Source organism: Perna viridis, chromosome 6 (assembly GCF_037379345.1).
Source record: "Perna viridis isolate PV_CMFRI_1.1 ecotype Kerala chromosome 6, ASM3737934v1, whole genome shotgun sequence".
Taxonomy (NCBI): Eukaryota; Metazoa; Mollusca; class Bivalvia; order Mytilida; family Mytilidae; genus Perna; species Perna viridis.
The window spans coordinates 47,646,911-47,666,816 of NC_142450.1; the positions used below are offsets into that span (position 1 = coordinate 47,646,911).

General features: G+C 34.0%; 2 protein-coding genes across 4 annotated transcripts; both read right to left on the reverse strand.

Moving 5' to 3' along the window:
• Nucleotides 1-4,783: 4,783 nt before the first annotated feature.
• On the reverse strand, nt 4,784-13,550 carry LOC148615331 (kyphoscoliosis peptidase-like). Of its 2 annotated transcripts, none has more exons than XM_088590236.1 (5): nt 12,839-13,550; nt 10,426-10,676; nt 9,266-9,381; nt 7,626-7,748; nt 4,784-6,874 (listed from the first exon to the last, which is right to left on the reverse strand). In XM_088590236.1, the coding sequence occupies exons 2-5, from the start codon at nt 10,648-10,650 to the stop codon at nt 5,590-5,592; spliced, it is 1,749 nt and encodes a 582-aa protein (XP_088446362.1). In that variant the 5' UTR covers nt 10,651-10,676; nt 12,839-13,550; the 3' UTR covers nt 4,784-5,589. The 2 variants fall into 2 exon arrangements, with proteins under 2 accessions (XP_088446362.1, XP_088446361.1); XM_088590235.1 differs by lacking the exon at nt 12,839-13,550 and adding an exon at nt 10,831-11,382.
• Nucleotides 13,551-13,660: 110 nt separating this feature from the next.
• On the reverse strand, nt 13,661-18,490 carry LOC148615332 (uncharacterized). Of its 2 annotated transcripts, none has more exons than XM_088590242.1 (2): nt 18,371-18,490; nt 13,661-14,476 (listed from the first exon to the last, which is right to left on the reverse strand). In XM_088590242.1, the coding sequence occupies exon 2, from the start codon at nt 14,471-14,473 to the stop codon at nt 13,793-13,795; it is 681 nt and encodes a 226-aa protein (XP_088446368.1). In that variant the 5' UTR covers nt 14,474-14,476; nt 18,371-18,490; the 3' UTR covers nt 13,661-13,792. The 2 variants fall into 2 exon arrangements, with proteins under 2 accessions (XP_088446368.1, XP_088446369.1); XM_088590243.1 differs by lacking the exon at nt 18,371-18,490 and adding an exon at nt 17,001-17,116.
• Nucleotides 18,491-19,906: the final 1,416 nt, after the last annotated feature.

Consider the following 19,906-nt stretch of genomic DNA (forward strand, 5'->3'; position numbering starts at 1 on the left):
CAAACTTTACGACAAACGTGATGATTTCATTCAGAATGGTCCTTTCATCTGTGGCAACATCCCTTCAGCACCTGCCTATGGAGTGTTCAATTCACAACTCATATGTTATGTCAGAGCTTGCCGAAACTACGCGGACTTTTTGTATCGCGCTAGACTTCTAACAAGAAGGCTTCTGGAACAGTGTTATGTTACTACAAGATTGAAGTCATCATTATGGTGTACCGATCTGTGCCATGAGAACTGATTTGTTCAACGTGTCAAAGTTTTCCTTTCCTCTTTCGTCTACCCCGGACTTGACTTTTTTATGAGCAACTCGGCGGGTGTTTCTAGAACAGCAGAGGACGCAAGATCATTTTGACCATTTCTTTTTCTTGATTTTTACAAAGAAATTACCATATTTGTTAAAAAGTATAGTTTCCATTAAACGTACATATATTTGTATATGGAGTAATTACTAATATATATTTGCGTTTTTCAATAATCTGAATTTACTTCATAAAATGTTCAATCTGGCTTTTGTAAATAGAAAAAATGTGAAATAATTGAGTAATTTTAAACACTAAAAGATACAGGTCTACTTTAAGTGTTGCTGTCAATTAAAGGTATTTGTTCTGCTAACATACGCACGTTTTTGTAGAGCTGTAGTGCTTTTATAGGAAGATGTCAGTTGGCTAATCTGGTTTTAGGGGTAAAATATTGATTGCCTGTAACCGTCTTGATTTGTTTCTTTTTTATTTGGTAACTAACACCTGTATAGAAAGACCTCCAGTAACCGGTGTTGATCCTCAATAGTTTGCCTTGAATGGGTAACCTAACCAAATATATCTATAATTGTATTTATAAATAACTATAATCATATGACATGTCATTATCCCGCTGTGAAGATCCTGAAGCGGAGAAAATATAGTCTTGACATTCCTCGTTAATTTTGACCTGACCATCGACCTTGACCGGGTACTCCCCAAGGGCATGTTCTATTAGTTTCGTTGTTCGACACTGCTTCATACCACTGACTGATAAAGCTAGGTTCGTACATAGGGAATGCCCATCCTATCAAATGAACAGTTAAGTTTTATATCTAGCTGGAATACATTTTTACTAAATGATAATGTTTCCAACGCTTTTAGATTTAAAGACTTCGATTACGTCGTCGAAGATGCGGGAAGGCAACGTAGCGTAATCAAACATGGGTTTCCAACAATGATTGTCTTAGATGTTTGTTTGTTGGAGTTTAACGACCGAAAAGCAATATTTCAGCTATATTCAGACGAAGAACATGAAATAAAAAAAAAAAGGATGGGTCACAAGGATAATGGGGTCGACAAATTTTGATTGCCACTGGAAAAAGGGGGGATGGGTAAGGTCGGGCAATTTAGCCTCCAGTGGCGGAGCGCAAAGGTTCCTACTCCTGTCGAATACCACAGCAGGGTTCTTTAACGTGCGAGGAACGTGGCATCTTTCCCAAACACGGTGCACCACTATGGTTTGCGGTCAGGTTTTCCGTATTATAGCCTGACAACCCCAGCATGTAACACGCCAGGGGTACCCCATTCCACCGCCTGGGGCACACATCCCAGTTGCTCTGTGGGCAGAGCGCCCTAGCCCCAGGCTAGGGTTCTGAGCACTATTTAGTCGCCTTTTACGACAAGCTTAGCGCTGCTGCAGGCCTATTCTTTTGATACCCGAACCTGCACGGGTCGATTGTCTTGATTTTTAATAGAATGTAAATGAACATTATTATACATCCATTTCAATTCGATTATTGAAGTGGGATATATTATTTCGAATGACCAATTTGTTCGCCTTCATTTCTTTTATTTTAGTAAAATGCTTTTACTATTAAAATGGAGTAATTTCTATTACGTAAAGGTATGCCCAAAACATATTCAATGTGACCAGACAAAATGCATTGGTGAAATATTGACAGGTGATTTTTTTAATTAATATTCTGTGAAACTGAAAACATGCTTTCAGCGATTTACAGTATTTATGTTTCTGTCATGAAGACTTCGTCATCTATCAAAATAAGGGTAACAACAAAATTACCAAACACTTATCGGATCCGTAATCAAGTTAAGTGCAAAACATATCTGGCAAAATAGACATTACACCACCGTATCAGCTTGTACTGCAATGGTCCTAACTTGGTACAAACATTTCAAACAAAAAGGTGGGTTAAATCTAGGTTTTATAGCACGCTAAACCTCCCTCTACCATTTCGGCGTAAATATCCCGGTGGTGATTAAATAGCATTTGCATGCTATTGAGTCATTATCGGGATCAGTACAAAGAACAATTTACAAAAAAAAAAAAAAAAAGAAAAACAATCATTTTTTATTATTTTAGAAGCTGAATATTTTTCAACCAGGCACTGATATAAAAAAAACAATTTGGTAAGAGACCTTTTGAGACGCATTTCCTCATACCCCTGATTCAGGAGTCTGTTATGAAGACATTTACTGCGTTCAAGGAAATCAGAGTAGTTAGTACTTGCTCTAGCGTAGCAAATCAGTTGTGAAATATAGACGCAATATGCAGGAGATAAAGGTAAACTATATTTCTGCACAGGTAAGGAAAATTCATAATATTAAAATTAAAGTCGTGTATGTTATCATAAATCTTTTTACTGAGATGACCACTGTTGTCAAATTCAGGACGAAGGTAAAAAAAGCAATGTAGAAGTTCTGAACAAGCTGTTTCGTTATTTTCTTTATCTCGCGCTCTGGTGGATTATTGAAGAATGTACCAAAAAAGGAGGGTTTTTAATGGACAATACATCATCAATATATCTGTATGTAAAGTTAAAGGATTTAGCATCGTTTATACTTTTATTCTTGACGGGATTCTGAAGAAATTCAGTTTCGTGTGAATATAAAAAACAAATCGGCTAAGAAATACATAATATACAATTGCGGTTGGGTGTACTTTCATTAAAGCTTTTTGTCAACTTGTGTTTAATAGCGTATAAGGTGATACATACCAACAGAAACTGTAAAAATAAGACAATTTACAATGATGTCTGCAATAAGTGAATTTCTTCGCGCATACATATTGTACAGAGAATAGATTCGTAACAAAATGATATTTGAGACACCAACTCATTTATTAATTATTTATCCAATTAGAATTTCCAATAATAACTCACTTTAAAAACAAATATAATGAGTTTTGTTGACGAGTCTAGTTGGTTGTTTTCAAACCGTTGCTATATTTTGTTCGTGGGTTGAACAGTTCCTTAAACAATCCATTTTACGAGAAAAGCAAATAACATTGTTTGGTTACAAATAACAATTGATTTTTCTGTTTATTTCAAATGCCACATGCAATTATAAAACTTCCCCGGTTGAACATAAGTAAAGCCGTTTTAAAAATCAATTAGGGTAAAATACTTCTTTAATGATTTATTGTAGATCTTACTGAAATTGAAATTTCTTTGCATTCTTTAACCAGTCTCATATACGGAGCATATCTTAACTTAGGAATTAAAACCTTAAAATTGTATCAAAATTTAAAAGATATTATCAGTACTCGTATGACGTAAGAAAAAAAACCAATTCATTCTCTGTAATACAGTACATGTATTACAAAATTCATAACCCCAAAGCACTCAGAACATGGTAGAATGTTTCTGATTTTGAACTTCCTAATTCAATTCACATGCTATGCTTACTTCTTGTAAAACGATTTATTTTAGGGTCTGGATTTCCATTCTTATATGATTCAAATCTTAAAACAAGAGCATGTGTAGGATATCTAAAAAAAAACAGTTATTTTTAGAGTAGTATTTCCGTATTAGCTGACATATATAAGTACATGGAAAGTGTCATCAGGGTTCGGTAAATTGTTTGCATTTTGTCACACTATTGAGTACGTACGAGTTTCAATTAAATAAACGAGTCACGCGTTAATTCGTTTATTCATTCATTCAATTATACATTTGAATCGTGGGATAATCATATTACAACCACAATCAAATTATCATATATTATCACATGAATCGAGCAACATATGTTACATTTTCGGCTGAGTATATCACAGACTGTTTACCGATGATTGCAGTATTTCATAATGAAATAACACTTAAGTACTCAAGCTTCATGACATGTAATAAACATGGTTCTGGATGTAGAATTTAATTTTCACTTGTTTGTTGATGAATACTTTATATGTAATCTTTCCATTTTTTGAATATTTTGATCTTGTTTAGTATTTTGTTTCCTTTTGGTTCTAATGCCGCCAATACGAAATACTCCTTAAAAATGTTAGACACAGATTTTGGTTGTTTTAATCCAAAGTCAATCTATATCTGTAAGGTCATTTCATTTATTACCGTTATCAAGGTTAAGCTTGCTAAGTAAATTGTCTTATGTATACTCTCATATGCTGAAGATATGGAACTTTAAACATTATGCATTTTTTCTATTTAAATGGTCAATATGTTCTGTAACTGGATGTTCCGTTATACGTTTCTAATGACAAATTGACCACAACAAATTTCATTTGCGTAGCAACATAGAATCTCTATTTAAACTAGTATCATTACTTGTTAAGGGACTCCGGTGGGAATTTCCTTCGTGAGCAGACGTTTTTTTTGTAAATTACTTGTACTTTTTATTTCTGTTTATAATTTGAAGAATATAAGAATTTGGAATTTAATTGATATTGCATATGTTAGCCGACTGAACGCAGTGATTTAGAATTCCCTGTTCTCGATAGTCGAATTCAAAGCCCAATATCGCATTTATTGGCATCAAGCCCCAGACTTACAAATAACTTACAAATGTTTAAAGAATTTAATGTTTTATTTATTTCTATGTTGTATTGGCGTGTAAAAGTGTTGAATGTATCATACTTTCAATGTAGCTGCAAGCGCTCAATGCTCAAAATGTACGTTCAAGGACGTCTAGGACTAAGACTTTCTTTCATCCTTATAGTTCATGCTTGCTGCTCCAGGGAGTGTTTTTTTTTACATAACTTTAACATTTTGCAGATCAGCAATGTTGCGTGTGATTTCAGTAGTTAAAGCTAGTCCCAAAAGTTATCCGACTGTCATCTTAATTTTGATTGGCTGATATGTTCCCAACTTAACAAACGGTATCCATCTTCAAAGGAAGCTTTATACATTTACCGAACCTTCAACTAGCAAAGCGACCGATGTAATGTTAGACATAGGAAATATTACCGTTTTCTGACGACTGTGAATTCGTGTTAGTTAATTAGTCGTGTGATTTTCAGTGACTATATGTTATATATACTCTACCATCGTTCGTTGATTATAGTTTTATGCTGCCTGTATGTATTGCAATATACCGGAAAAAATTAACACGCAATAAAACCTGGTTTAACCGACTATTTTCATCAGAAGTCGGAACAATTCCGATTGTTTCGTACTTTCCGGTTTTTGCCTTTATACAGACTTGCCTTTTGACTATTGCCTATATAGTTTTTCTGTTGTTTATATAGATTTGTTTCATAGAATGTTGTGGTTCCACTAAAACGATCCTTTCTATCAGTAATTCAATTTGAATAATATAAGACAGATGGTCGACTATATTTTCTAAGAAGACAATGGTTTTAATTGTTTAGTATTTATGACTTGATAGTAAACTGATATACAGTATGGTATGAGTTTTCACCGGCGATTTTCCCTGATACAGAAATATCTCCAGACTCGCCTGTGGTTGTTACAATTGTCCAATGGTCTCCATTCTCCTTTTGGTATACTTTCTTATTTGTTATAACAGATTCGAAGAAAGGGGAAGTAAACTCAAAAGTTATCTCAGAGTTTGCGGGTAGCTCGCGAATAAGTGGTTGAATAAGCTTGCACTGGTATTTAGCAGTAGTCGTGTATGTCTTTGGAAACAACGATTTACTTTCTGCTTCTTGTTCATTGAGGATGATGAAGGTATATGCCACTGTGTATGATGATTCGCCTAGTTTACTGAATAATGTTAGTTTATGATAGCCCCTCTTTATCAATCTCGCCTTTATTGTAATGGAGTTATCATTTTGTTCTAGCATTGTGTAAGCCTCATTGTCATTTTCCTCGGCGTCTTCGAGTTTTAATAGTACGGGTGGAAGAGACTTAGTTTTCAGTACTTGTAAAAATTCTCCATTTTTGCAAATGTAAAAAGCCTTGACATCAGAACTAACAAATCCTCTCTCAATAAAATCGGGCTTTGGACCATAAAAACCACGATTCTTTGGGTAGTTTTGATAATTGGCTTCAATTGCTCCGCAATCAATGATGTAATCCACCAATGTGGTATTCTCCCCGCAAATCGTTGCATGTAATTGCAGCTTATATCTTGTTGTTTCCGGAGGGCGTATTTTAACTATTGCTTTTCTGTTAGTCTCAAACAAAACCATGATTGCTTCGTTGTATAGTTTGCCACTAGAATCAAAGAAATCATACCAAACATTGTCAAAGGGTGCGTCTGTTGCATTAATTTTTATTGTGCAAGATTTGTCTACTTTTACTAGTGTGTTTTGGTGTGTTGAAAATTCGACACCACGCCTTCTTGCCTCTTTGGAAGGTTTTATCATTTGTGAGTAAGTTTCTATGGTTACAGGAGTATCTAGTAGCTGCCATTTATTGCTTTCTTGAAGATCGTTATCGATGTAAGGAAAGTGGTCGTAAATGAAATCTTCCGGGGGTGTAAGGAAATAGAAATTTGTGAATGATTTCACAAACTTTCCGTTTTTATCAACATGTCCTGCACCCCATGTACTTTCAATAAATCTCCATGTTCCATTCAGCTGAACAACGTTCCAAGCATGATTTGTTTTCTTCTCAAAAGAAATGACTTCCCCAGGTTGATAACCGTATCCTTTAGAGTATCCGCTTACTTTCCGACATCGTATACCAACGGCGCTAAAACATACGCATAAAAGAAGTTTGATTACATATAAACTTCAATTTTACCAAAAGTGGATAATGATCTTTCAATATTGTCTTGATTAACTTGTTAATTGGCCCATGCTGTGAATTAGGCTCTGCACATTGAAAAGTAAACTATTACAAGGACTAATCTAATTTAAGTTAAGTATTGCCATTTTATCACTTATAATTTTTATAAATGTTTTTTTGTTTGTTTTTATATAGTTTCCATCCCCCCCAAAAAAATATAGCAACATTTTCGTAAAGCACCAGATTTGAATAAAGGTAACACGGACAGTATTGTCCAGACATTGTTCCTTGTTGTTTCCTAAGTAATATCCTTAAGATATTTTGACTTTTGGATTTCTACGCTACAGAGAAGAATTTGAATTTCAATTATATTCAAGCTAATTTGATTATTATTGTCATTGACTTATGCACTAAATTGTGTGACCCAAATTAATTAAGTCAACTATAATGTTGTGGTTTTATAATGCTAGTATTTAAAAAGAACAATAAAAATCATTTATACCATATGTAACATAATACAGCAAGATATTCACCAAGCTAAATAAAGCAGAGCTGATATTCTAGCTCATCTTTTAAAGTCAACTTGGTCTAAAAAAAACTTTAAAATAATATAACTTCCTTTTTCACAAAATAATTAGAAAACTTTTGTTTAAATACCATCATGATGATAGAAAATAAAGTAAAAACTGAACAATATGAAATGAAAAATACCTACTCGCACAGGGCTACAAACAGTCTGGCATATCCCTCACACACGCTTTGTCTGCTGTGTAATACACCAGATCCTGAATGATCTAAAGAGGCAGTGGTCCCTCCAAAAAACGCATCCGTATTGTAACTAAAAAAAATCCTTTTATCTGTGAAATTACGTGAAATTCAATATTATGTGTAAATCGTGCTTCATAGACAAAACAATAAAAAAACCAATTTAATCCATCATTGAAATCATTACATCTATAAAATCGAGAATTTATGCTTTTGTAACTTAAATGTTAGTCTCTGTAAAAATCAATTCACGCAGGTAGTGAAAAATCGTACGAAATAAGTCAACTCTTTGACAGATGACTAATTGTATCATCAGAACTAAGGTCAGATCCAATCACATGAGATGGACTTGTTTTCAGATCTTTTCAGTTACCTGTAGGTTTTGTCTTTATGTTCTTAAGTACTTTGTACTGGTTTTTCTTTTCTGAATAAATGTTTGAACTGACCAAGGAATGAAGACAAGCTTTTCCCTATCATTTTAATTATCATTGAAATGTACTGTAAACGAACATTTCAAGGGCAGATAAATCTGTCATCAACCTATATAATTATGCAAATCATATGCGAATGCAAAGTACTGCAATTACGAGTGCAAGAAGTCGCTAACAATATTAGCAACTTGAAAAACACACTACGATATTCATTAATTAACAAAATGACTCCTGAGCTCTTTTTTTGAGTGTAGTTCTATAAGATAAAGTTAATATAAAAGAACTTGTATGGTTAAAATATAAGAGGAAGTGTACTTGAAAAAAAATGAACACGGTTTATATAAGATAGGAACAAAGGTTGGAAAATTAAAATTTATATGCGTCGAAACCAGTTTGAAGATCTTCCTAATGCTACACATGGAGTATATGATGTTCCTATGAATGAATGTGGTGTGAGAGAGATGATTAGTAAGATATCATGGACTGGAGGACAGGAACACCAGCATTGTAATTATAAGAAAGAATGTAGGAGTGAAAGGTGTAAGTGCAGAACAATGAAAGTGGTTTGCAATTCCAGGGGTTATATGTCAACAACTTGCGGCAATAAGTACAAGTGTAAATCAATCATGTGTGTGCTTTGTAAATATACGTTTTTTTCATGTTAAGGCAATATTTATGCATACAATTTAAAAGGTATGTCATTTTGAAAATATTGTACAAGTTAAAGTCATTTTTTGGCAATTCTGTGTACATGCTATAACTTGTATTTTTGAATCATACAAGTTATAACACGTACGGAAAGTTTGTATATGTTATATCATGTACAAAATTACAACTTGTACACAACATATACATTTTGTAGGTTTCAAAGAGTGATCAAGGGAACCAAGGTTACAGCGGTAATCAAAAGAATGTAATCCAGGGACAAAGACCCGACATGGAAAACAGACATACACAACAAAGAACATACAGTAACTAAAATCATACATACAAAGCAACAAAAGCAAATGAGCAATTTTAAAGTTTAGTAAAAAAGTTTTAAATATTCGATAAACAGGTAAAAGTTGTTTGGTTAATTCCAAAATTGTCGACATGTGATAAAATTGCAGACATAAAACCAACCGTGTTGTATAGAGTAACAAGTATATGGAATACAAACCTTATATTTTCACAAACCCAGACATACAATGCTCGTATTTTCTCTAGATCATTTTTGGCAGGCCTAACAAGATACTCTGCTAAGCTCTCTATTGATGATTCCTGGGATGACGGTACCTGAAATGAGCGTCATCAATATATAACTCATTCATACAATTATATTTATGTTTTACTCCTTGTAAGCTTACTAAAGCTATTGAACCTCAGAAACTACTGATTGTAACCATAGCGACCAGTCAACTTGTTTCTGAGGTTTGAGGAATGACTTTTTCCAAAACAAATGTCATTTATTAAATGACGAAAAATGAAAAATAAAACACATAAATTTAAAATGTATAACAAGAGGGAGAGTAACATTTTTGTGCATTATACAGACACTATACAGCTACCGGTAGTCAATACTTTTATCCCACTATGTTTATCATACCCCGAAATCCGCATTAAATAAAAATAGGTATATCGATGTATTGATCCGACACATTTGTGTATATCTTCAATCTTATAAAACATGATAAAAGTGCTCATCTTGAACTGTACGCGAGCATCTCCTATATTAAATTGGTCTGAATGAAATTTGAGCTGTTATTTGCATAATGTAGATTTTGACATTAGCTAAAACAAGGATTTTAATATACACCCCTGGCTAAGTTTAAGGTAAAGGGTATCCATTTTATATCCACTTAGTTGGTATATTGTAAAAGTATGTTAATTTCAAACTGAAATTATTGAATAAATGATATCAGTTGGTTGTTTTACTTACAACCTTAGTGGGGGTCCGTCGGTACGATATCTGTGTTTTGCAATGCCTAATTTTTAACTCTTGGAAAGTTTTCTTTGCACTTGACAGACCAGTAACCTGCTTCCAATGAGGCAGTACGTAATTCTACAGAATCCGTGGTCCAGTTATCATTTTTCACTATAAGGGAGTACATGTAGCTAACGTTCACTTTAACAATAAGAGCAATATATGATGTTTGTTTTAATATCACACTGCACTAGATAGAGAAGATTTATTTAGGTTACATGGGATGTTATTGGATAAAAGATCCTGTACTGTAGACTTTTTTGTTAAGACAACGATGTCATATTCTTAAAAAGGCCTTTACAGGTTTGGTAGTAGTATAGATTGTAGTTAAAGGCTTGTAAACTTAAAAAAAATACCGTTCTTGCATGATGATCAATGTCTTCCAAGTCGTCAAAATTCAATTTCAGATCATTTTTCTTTCTAGTCGACTTGACTTGTTTCTTGCTCGGTGGTTGCTCTTGTTTCGTTTTGTTGACTGTTTCTTTCTGTTTTGTATCACTGGAATTGTGCACTGGTTTTCCCGCTGGTTTATTGCTTGGGGTCGTTGACGGGTCCTCTACAGCTGACGAACCACACCCCATGGTATATTTTATGTCGTATATTCAGTCTACAGATAACATCAAAATTATATACTACTGCATGCTTAGTTTCTCTCATGGCAGTGAACTGGTGAGGAATGTGTTAATAAATATTTGATATTTACGCAATAATTTAACTCTCTGGCTCATTGTAAAATATACATATAAAGTGTTTCGACTTACCTTTGTTATAGTGTCCCCTATAGTTAAAATGCCCTCTTGTTAACAAGTTTATTCAATACAATTATTTTATTTACCGAGACTCCATGGTACTTATAAAAATATTGAAATATTGACTTTAAACCCCTAACCAGGTACCTGTATATAAGTAGCAATAACACAACAAATAGATACTATTTAAATTACTATTTCAGAAATATATAAAGACAGTACTATGATATTGCCAATTTTGGAGATAACCTTCAACTGTTTAAATCTTTTTGACAAAAAAAAAATGGTCCCGTTTTAACCCATACAAGATTGACTTAATGCTATTTTCATAATTCTACATTGGAAAATTGTATTAATCAGCGAACATATTGACCAAGCAATTAGTTTATTTATTGATCAAACTCTTAATATCAATACAAAAAACTGAAGCTTGTGCAATGTTGAGTCATTAATTAATATGACATTTGGTCAAATAATTTTGATGTAATCAAAATAACAATGTGTTAATTATACAATGTAATAAAAGAGTAATCAAGGTAACCAAGGTTATAGCGGTAATCAAAGAGTAATCAAGAGAACCAAGGTTATAGCGGTAATCAAAGAGTAATCAAGAGAACCAAGGTTATAGCGGTAATCAAAGAGTAATCAAGGGAACCAAGGTTATAGCGGTAATCAAAGAGTAATCAAGAGAACCAAGGTTATAGCGGTAATCAAAGAGTAATCAAGGGAACCAAGGTTATAGCGGTAATCAAAGAGTAATCAAGGGAACCAAGGTTATAGCGGTAATCAAAAGAATGTAATCCAGGGACAAAGACCAGACATGGAAAACAGACATACACAACAAAGAACATAAAGTAACTAAAATCATACATACAAAGTAACAAAAGTAAATGAGCAACTCGGATGGAAAACAAATTAATTAGCCAGAGGCGGACCCACAGATTCAGGTGAGCGGGCGTAAGGTGAAAAAACAAATAAAAAAGACGAGCGAAGCCAGTCAAGATTTTTTGTTCGTCTTTTTTTTTTTGAAGGGGCGTTATTGCCGCGTACGACGTGTCCGTCTACCTGTGAATCCACGCTTGTGAGCTAATTTAGAAAAGATGGAAGTTGTAATCAATTAAAAAGAATTGTGTTAGCACATACACTAACTGATATCTCCCCCTCTATTGTCCATAGTTTCCCTCATTTTAAGGATACAGTCACCTATTATGTAATTCCACCACGGAACAGCGTTGTAAAGTTGTGACTTAACAGTTTCTGACCTTTAGGCTCAGTTCATTGATAGTAATGTGGGTGTTGACAACAGTAACCCATTTTTGGGGGATAGGGGTGGATGATTGAATGAATTGCCATCCAAAATTTGTAAAAAAGATACAACTAGTCAGATATGAACATCTATAATCATATAATACATCTATAATAAATACTGACAACACATGCGCACTGAGGTATACATCGATGTCGAGATTGTCAGATTGAAGAAACCTAAATAATATGAAATATTTTACAATTTCACTTCTGTGTTTATCATTTCTCACTTCATCCCCAAACTTATACCGCCATTCAACTACTCGAACTGTATTTACAAACACTGAGCATTTCTATTAAGATGACTACATAAAAAACAATGGGACACTGAAGTAATTGCCATTGTTGTTGAACAATTATTACAAGTACACTTCAAATTGCTGAGACATGAACATTTAACCTAACGATAATCAGGGCGAATGTACCTGTGTATACTTGTAATGATGTTTTGTGACTAGCTACAGCCTATCCTGTCGTATGATGACCAATGGGCTAACTTTCTCATCCCGGTGGGGTTATTGTCTATTTGACATTTACATTATACCTATTCTCGTTATATTCATGTCAAGTTTGGTTACAATCCATTTAGAAGATTTTCGAAGTTTGAAATGTAAAAAAAAACACCATTTCAGGACCCATAACTCAAATATCCACCAACAGATCTTTCTAAAAAATTCGGCATAGGTCCATCTCATTATGCTGAACAATTTACCTTTACCCGGTTCTAGCTAAACTGTTTTTGAGTTGTTTGCAAAATTCTGCAATTTGACCCCGTATGGTATTTTTATAGTAACGGTGGCCATATTTTTTCGCAGATAAAAAATCTCAACGGTGATTTTGTGCAGGAAATTCTAAGGAACAATCATGCCAACTATAAGTCACTGTTAATATCCCTTAGTTTGAGGAGGAGCTGGTCTATGCTGGCCTCAGCTACAGTACATTTGTCATGTTTTGTCGTGATATTTGGATGATATTTTTTTCTCTATTATGGTATGTACTAAGTAAGCGTGCCATTTTAGTCGCCAATGCCATTCGTCTCATTCATTTCCGTTAAATTCACTTCATCTAATTATATCTTTTTATGATCTATAATATAAAAAAGTTGAACGAAAATATTCATTAATATGCCCTAAGATATAATGCTAGTTAAGTGGAAATACATATTTCACAGTAAAGATGATTTATATTTCACGACCAAGTCCTTTTGTTCATATTTTAGCGTGAATGGCTCTCACTAGATAGCTCGACGAAAACATGAAATGTAGAATATTAAAATTAGGAACTGATTATTATTTAAGAATTGGCTATGATAAAAATTTTATCTATTGAAAAGTAACATAAATTTTCCATGTGCGTATTGTTTGTTGCGCAAAGTGCAATAAACAAAATAAGCACATGTAAAATTGATGTTATCATAGCCAATTCTTGTAAATTATTTTGAAAACATGTTTTTATCTTTAAACATAAGAAAAGTAGCTCTGAATTTAACTGAATATGTGCGTGTCAATATTTGTTTTTATCCATTGAGATAAAATTATTTTAACCAATCAGATTTTATTCATCTAAAAATTAATTTATTCACACTTAGTGGGTATTTTCTAGTAAAATTACATTGATACTGAGTTGTTTTACGTCATCGTTTAAAATCGACTATCTAATTTTATCATTAAAGTTTGCTTCTAACAACAGCAGTACCATCAGCATAAGACTGGTATATCATTATGTTCTTTCGGTCATCTGGTAACGTTTTCACAACAGACGGACGGACACGACAGGCATCAAGCCAACGATGTACACTTTTATACTCTTCTGATTTGGGAATTGTGAATCCTCTGTGGTGTTCTAGAACGGGAAATCGCATTGCAAAAGGGGCTAACATAATATCTGCCATTCCAAAGTTGTTGCCAGAGAAAAAAGTGTCTGAATCATTCTTAAATTTCATTAAAGACTTCAAGTTTTTCAGCATTTCATTCTTGATCTTGTCCTGGACTTTTGGGTCCTGTTTCAGCAACATACTGTAATAAAGTGGTACTATTTCTCTATTAATAAAACCAGAAATAATTCGAAGTTTAGCTTTGTCAAGTGGATTTGGTGGAAGTAGTGTATTCTTTAATCCACCATATTCGTCTATAAATTCAATGCAAACGTCAGATTCATAAACTGACTTTCCATCAATTTCCAGCACCGGAACTAATCCTCTCGGGTTCAGTTTCAAAAACTCTGCAGTCTTTTCAGCATAAGGATTGTACTCGACATACTCGAAGGGAATGCCCTTTTCTAGTAAAGCCATCCATGCTCGTTGGGCGAAGGGACAAAACCAAGCACAGTATAACTTTAGTTTTGACATCACCTGTAAAAGTAAATAGAAAACTTGTAAAATTAGCATATGTAACGCCGTTTTTACCCCAGTATTGTACGTTTGGTTTTTATATCGTACGCTGTTAATATCCATGACGAATTCGATATAGCACATCTCTATACCAACATGTATAACACCTCTCGAGCGGCGGCGGTTCGGGGTGCTTCCGGTTTTATACGGTGGTGGTGTTTCTCCGCCTCAAACTCCATCGTTTCTAGGTCAGTTGGTTTTATTTCAAGATTTAAGCTTATTTTATATCTAAATCATATTGAACGGAAATCTTACATCAAGTGGCTAACTTACCAATCATTTTATTTAAGAGATTACGCTGTAGTTTTCTTAAACACCGCTCTATATTTTGCACCTCAAAATAAATTATTAAAAAACAAAAACAAAACAAACAAGGTTAATGTGTGAATAGAGCTTTGCTGATTTTGTTTTTAAAAAATACCATGTACATGGTTTTTATATAAAAATAAAAGTATAAATTTAAAGATTAAAAAATAAATCTGCACCACCACTGCACAGATCTCGACAACCGCCACCGGGCCACCTCTGGAACGTTTTGCTGCTTTGTGTAAGTTTGCGATACACTATTTCGTCAGTTATGATTATTTCCATAAACATTCATTATCTATATCTTTACAACACAGCTCTAGTTTACTTATAAATGTTCGTTTTGTTTGCAATAATTAATTATTTATTAGGGGAACTTGGTTTTCTTTTTGACTCCGAATAGTTTTTTTTTTTTGCGCGCATTGCGCGCAAAGTATGTACGTTACTAACGCATGTATGCAAATTATTTTTTCCTTTTTTTCATTCACACTACTTATTTTTAACACTTTCTTAAAAATTGTCTTTTCTCCAAAGTCAGGATCGAAATATTTAAATATTTCTAAAGTTTTATGATCGTCATCATGAACTCGTGGATCGTTATGGTGTATACATCTGCACCATTAAAACTGATTTGTTCAACTTGTCTTAATTTTCCTTTCCTCTATCGTCTACTCCGGACTTGACTCTTTATTAGCTACCCGGCGGGTGTTTCTAGAAAAACAGAGGACGCTTACCCTACCGGTGCACCTGGTCCATGCTCCTAGTTTCTTTTTGTTTTTTGTTGTGTATGTCTGTTTTCCTTGCCTGGTCTTTGTCTCTTGATTACATTCTTTTGATTACCGCTATAACCTTGGTTCATTTGATTAGTCTTTCTAACAACCAAAGAAAATAAACCAAGCCCACCCCTACCCCCGGAAGTTAAATGGTGCGTCCCTAAGCAAAGTTTCATATCCTCATTCCAATGAACTTTCCTGAAAAAATTGGTATAACCTGGTATAAGAAGCTGTTTTATTGGTCCCAGGTTTAGTATAACCCTGGGGTATGGGGGGGGGGCTGATGCTTTACGACGACGATGACGATACTGACAAACGCAAAGTGAAGACTTCAAAAGTTGATATGGCCCGTTGAGAGAAAATAAAACAAAACAAACTCCATTAAAATGCACTTGCCATTAACAATCTGACTGCTTCAGACATGCGTTGCGTCAATAACGTATTTTTACGGGGATCGATTAATTCAAGATTAGCAGTCTCTACTTGTATACCTGGAGCTATTAGCTGGTTATCATGTGGCTTCGCTCAAGTTAGTATCAAGGGAAAGGGAAAGGGGAGCTGAGTTAAACACCCTTCTTTAATTTTCTGAAAGGTCTGCCCCATCCAGTTAATAGATGCATAATAAATCCTTAAATTACTCGAAACAATAGTTAACACATAAAACGGGGGAGGGGTCCGGACTTTGGGCCCAGATGTTTACACATAGAAGGGTGAGGGTTTATTTCGAGACGTTCTACGCCTTTCCATGTCTGGACAGTTTTGCATCCCCGGAAAAATGGTGGATGTCGTTTAATTAAGCAAAATAATGAACTTACATTACTCGTGTAACACATGTACACATGATCCGGGCAGTACGTCGATTGAGCATGTATAACCAAGAGAAAACGGACATCGCATCTGTCTGTCCGTTTTCTGTTGGTTATATGCATGAAAGCGTATTATCACGAATATATTCGTCTTTGTTTTGTTTCAGAGAAAATTAAAGTCTCTTCCTTTAGTAGTATAGATTATTGGTGAGTCAGCCGAATGATGTAAGAGTTCCGTCCAATATGTTTTATAATGTCAATAATCTTAAATCATAAAAATAAAACCAATTGACCTATGAACGACGGAGTTTAAAGCGAAAAAAAACCACCACCGTATAAATCGGAAGCACCTCTGAACCGCCACCGACCTATACTCGAACTCACCTCAGCCTGTTTGCAGTTTTTTTAGATTGATTTTTTTATTACTCAAAAGTTCGTTTAAAAAACTTGCCATTTTATTTATGTCGTTCTGTACTACAATTCTCATACAATTATTTATAGAGGTGTTGTACATGTACGTGGTGTATACGAAGTAAAATACAAATAGTCAAATATGAGTGTAATTTCATTCAACTGAACAAATAATAAATGTATACTTACTATGAACCCGTAGTGTATGTTCTGAATCTAAAAGCCGTGCAATGAAAATGATATGTGTTCTGAGTATTTTATGAACATATCACTGTGAAACAAAGGTCATAATGTAGAACGACCAACTTTTATCTAGATTTACCCGACTTTTAAATACTGAATATTACATGGCAAAACCTGAATCACATGCTGTATCAACCCGAGACTCCTATATCACACCGCGGGATGATATAGAGAGTAATCAAGGGAACCAAGGTTATAGCAGTAATCAAAAGAATGTAATCCAGGGACAAAGACGTGGAAAACAGACAAATACAACAAAGAACATAAAGGAACTAAAATCATACATACAAAGTAACAAAAGTAAATGAGCATCTCGGACTGCACTAAAAACTGGGAACATGGACCAGGTGCACCGGTAGGGTAAGCAACCACTGCTTTTCTAGAAATACCCGCCGAGTTGCTCATAAAAAGTCAAGTCCGGGGTAGACAAACGAGGAAAGGAAAACTATGACCCGTGGAATAGATCAAGGGTTGATACATGTGATACAGATTTTAACATGTCATGTTGATTATATCATATATATTTTAACCATACTCCAAATATAGTCCGTGAAGGGTTGTGATATAAGGTATTCGATATAGGTTAGAAGATGTAGGGTTTAAAGAAACACTTATAATGCATATTCAAAAATGTAATATTTAATCTAAATATATGATACATACAGACATACATGTATGTATATCATATGTCAGTACTCTAAGTAAATAATTGTGTTTCTTGTGTTTCTTTCTTTCTGTTTTTTTTCTGTTTTGTTTTTGTTTTTGTTTTCGTTTTATTTTGTCGGTTTATTTTATTTCTTTTATCACTGAAGCTGCCAATCTTCTAATATTCTGCTTTTTCTAGAAACACTTACCCAGTAGCTCATAAAAAGTCAAGTCCAGGGTAGACGAAAGAGGAAAGGAACACTAAGACACGTTGAACAAATCATGGTGTAGATGGATACACCATAACGATCCACGAGTTCATGATGACGACTATAAAACTTCTGCAGAGATGACTTCAATCTTGTAGCAACATTACCCTGTTTCAGGAGCCTAATTGTAAGAAGTCTAGCGCGATACAAGAAGTCTGCATAGTTACGACAAGCTCTGGCATAACGTATGACTTGTGATATGAAAACTAAATATGCAGGTGCTGAAGGGATGTTGCCACAGACAAAAGGAAAGTTGACAATTCTGAATGAAAAGACATCACGTTTGTCGTAAAGTTTGGTCAATAGTAGATGTGTTGTACGTGATGTATACGAAGTAAAATAAAAATAGTCAAACGTGAGTGTAATTTCATTTTACTGAACAAATAATAAATATATACTTACTATGAACCCGTATTGTGTGTTCTGAATTTATCAGCTGTGCAATGAAAATGATATATGTTCTGAGTATTTTATAAACATATCACGTTGAAGGAAAGGTCATAATATAGAACGACCAACATTTATCTACATTTATCCGACTTTTAAATACAAATATTTATCATATGTCTATTGTCTAAGCAAAAATTGACTTGTATTTCTTTCTTTCTTTTTGTTTTGTTTTTGTTTTGTTTAGTCTTATTTTCTTTGTTTTATCATTGAACCGGCCAATCTTCTAATATTGTAATATAATGTCAAGCTAAAATTCAAAGAAAACTTCTAAAATTGTATCAATCGAGAGACAGTTTTATTACCTACAACATAAAACCGAGAATGAAACCAAGCTAAAACCAATCTAATGTTCCAGGCGAGGAGCCAAGGCGTAACCTCCCCCCCCCCCCCGAGTGATTTGTTTTGCATGAAATCTTGATTTTGTCACTAATTCTATCTCATAAAAACTTTCCTGTCACGCTACTCGCGGCATTTAATACTATTAACGCTCATCCTAACCTGAGACTTTGTATCGCCCCTGTTTTCATAAAGAATTTCCCCAAAAGTTATCAGCTCTGAATTGTTTCACAACATACCACCATCTTTTGGTAGTTTGAATTAAATTAACACAAAATCCAACATATCTGCTCTACCCAGGATCAAAGTTTTCCGTCAGGTTTTAACTATTATATATTATCACGAAAATGGAAATTTCCAGATTTACAGATCTTCCCCTACTTCATCTGTTACTGGTAATAAAAAAAACCACATATTTTTCCATTGCATGTTTTTTTTATCACACGCCATCAATTAGAAGTGTTAAAATTAGAAAAAAAGAGACTTTTCATGTCTTTTAAAAAAAAGTAATATAATAATTGAATTATTGTTACCTGTACTATCAAGATCAAGGGTTTAGCGTTTATATGATTTATTGTCAAATACATTAAATGTTCTAGACGATTGTTTACCTTCTAAATCTAATTTGTCTATTTTAGAAGATATAATACTATTATGTGAAACTTAGTTAAATTAACTTATACAGCACTGTTTTGAATCTCACTTGCGATTGGTCCGTTGTGAGAGTTGAGACCTCCGTGTGACTCAGCCGAACAAAGTGTTTCGGGGATCTACATTATTATCACGGAGCAGGACATGCTTGCTCTTCCGAAGCATCTGATGTTTTCTGGGGGACTTTATGTAGCATGTGGTTTTGTGTGTGTTGTCGTGTTTTCCTTATGTTCAGTTTGTTTTTAAAGTAATTGTATTTTATTATATTCATTACATTGTGAATGTAGATTATCTCTGTTTCATGTCTTTATGTGTAGATCACATACTCATATTTCGATGTTCCTGAATTATCTTTTTATTTTGACGCTTCGGTCTTTTCTGCCGCTATTAGATACCAAGAAAGAAGCTTTGCGTGGGCTACATAAAGGTGTACTCTAATGATGTTGGTATTCTGTGTTCCATAGAATGTAGAATTTGAACAAAAAGAAAACGAGAAAAGCA

What these genes read in the sequence shown, in the direction of transcription:
- LOC148615331 (XM_088590236.1), bottom strand. Translation starts at nt 10,650, where the DNA reads ATGGGGTGTGGTTCGTCAGCTGTAGAGGACCCGTCAACGACCCCAAGC. An exon ending in TGGGTTTGTGAAAATATAAG is followed by an intron (nt 7,749 to 9,265) that starts GTTTGTATTCCA and finishes GATTTTTTTTAG; the next exon opens with TTACAATACGGATGCGTTTT. An exon ending in CTGTTTGTAGCCCTGTGCGA is followed by an intron (nt 6,875 to 7,625) that starts GTAGGTATTTTT and finishes CGTATGTTTTAG; the next exon opens with CGCCGTTGGTATACGATGTC.
- LOC148615332 (XM_088590242.1), bottom strand. Translation starts at nt 14,473, where the DNA reads ATGTCAAAACTAAAGTTATACTGTGCTTGGTTTTGTCCCTTCGCCCAA.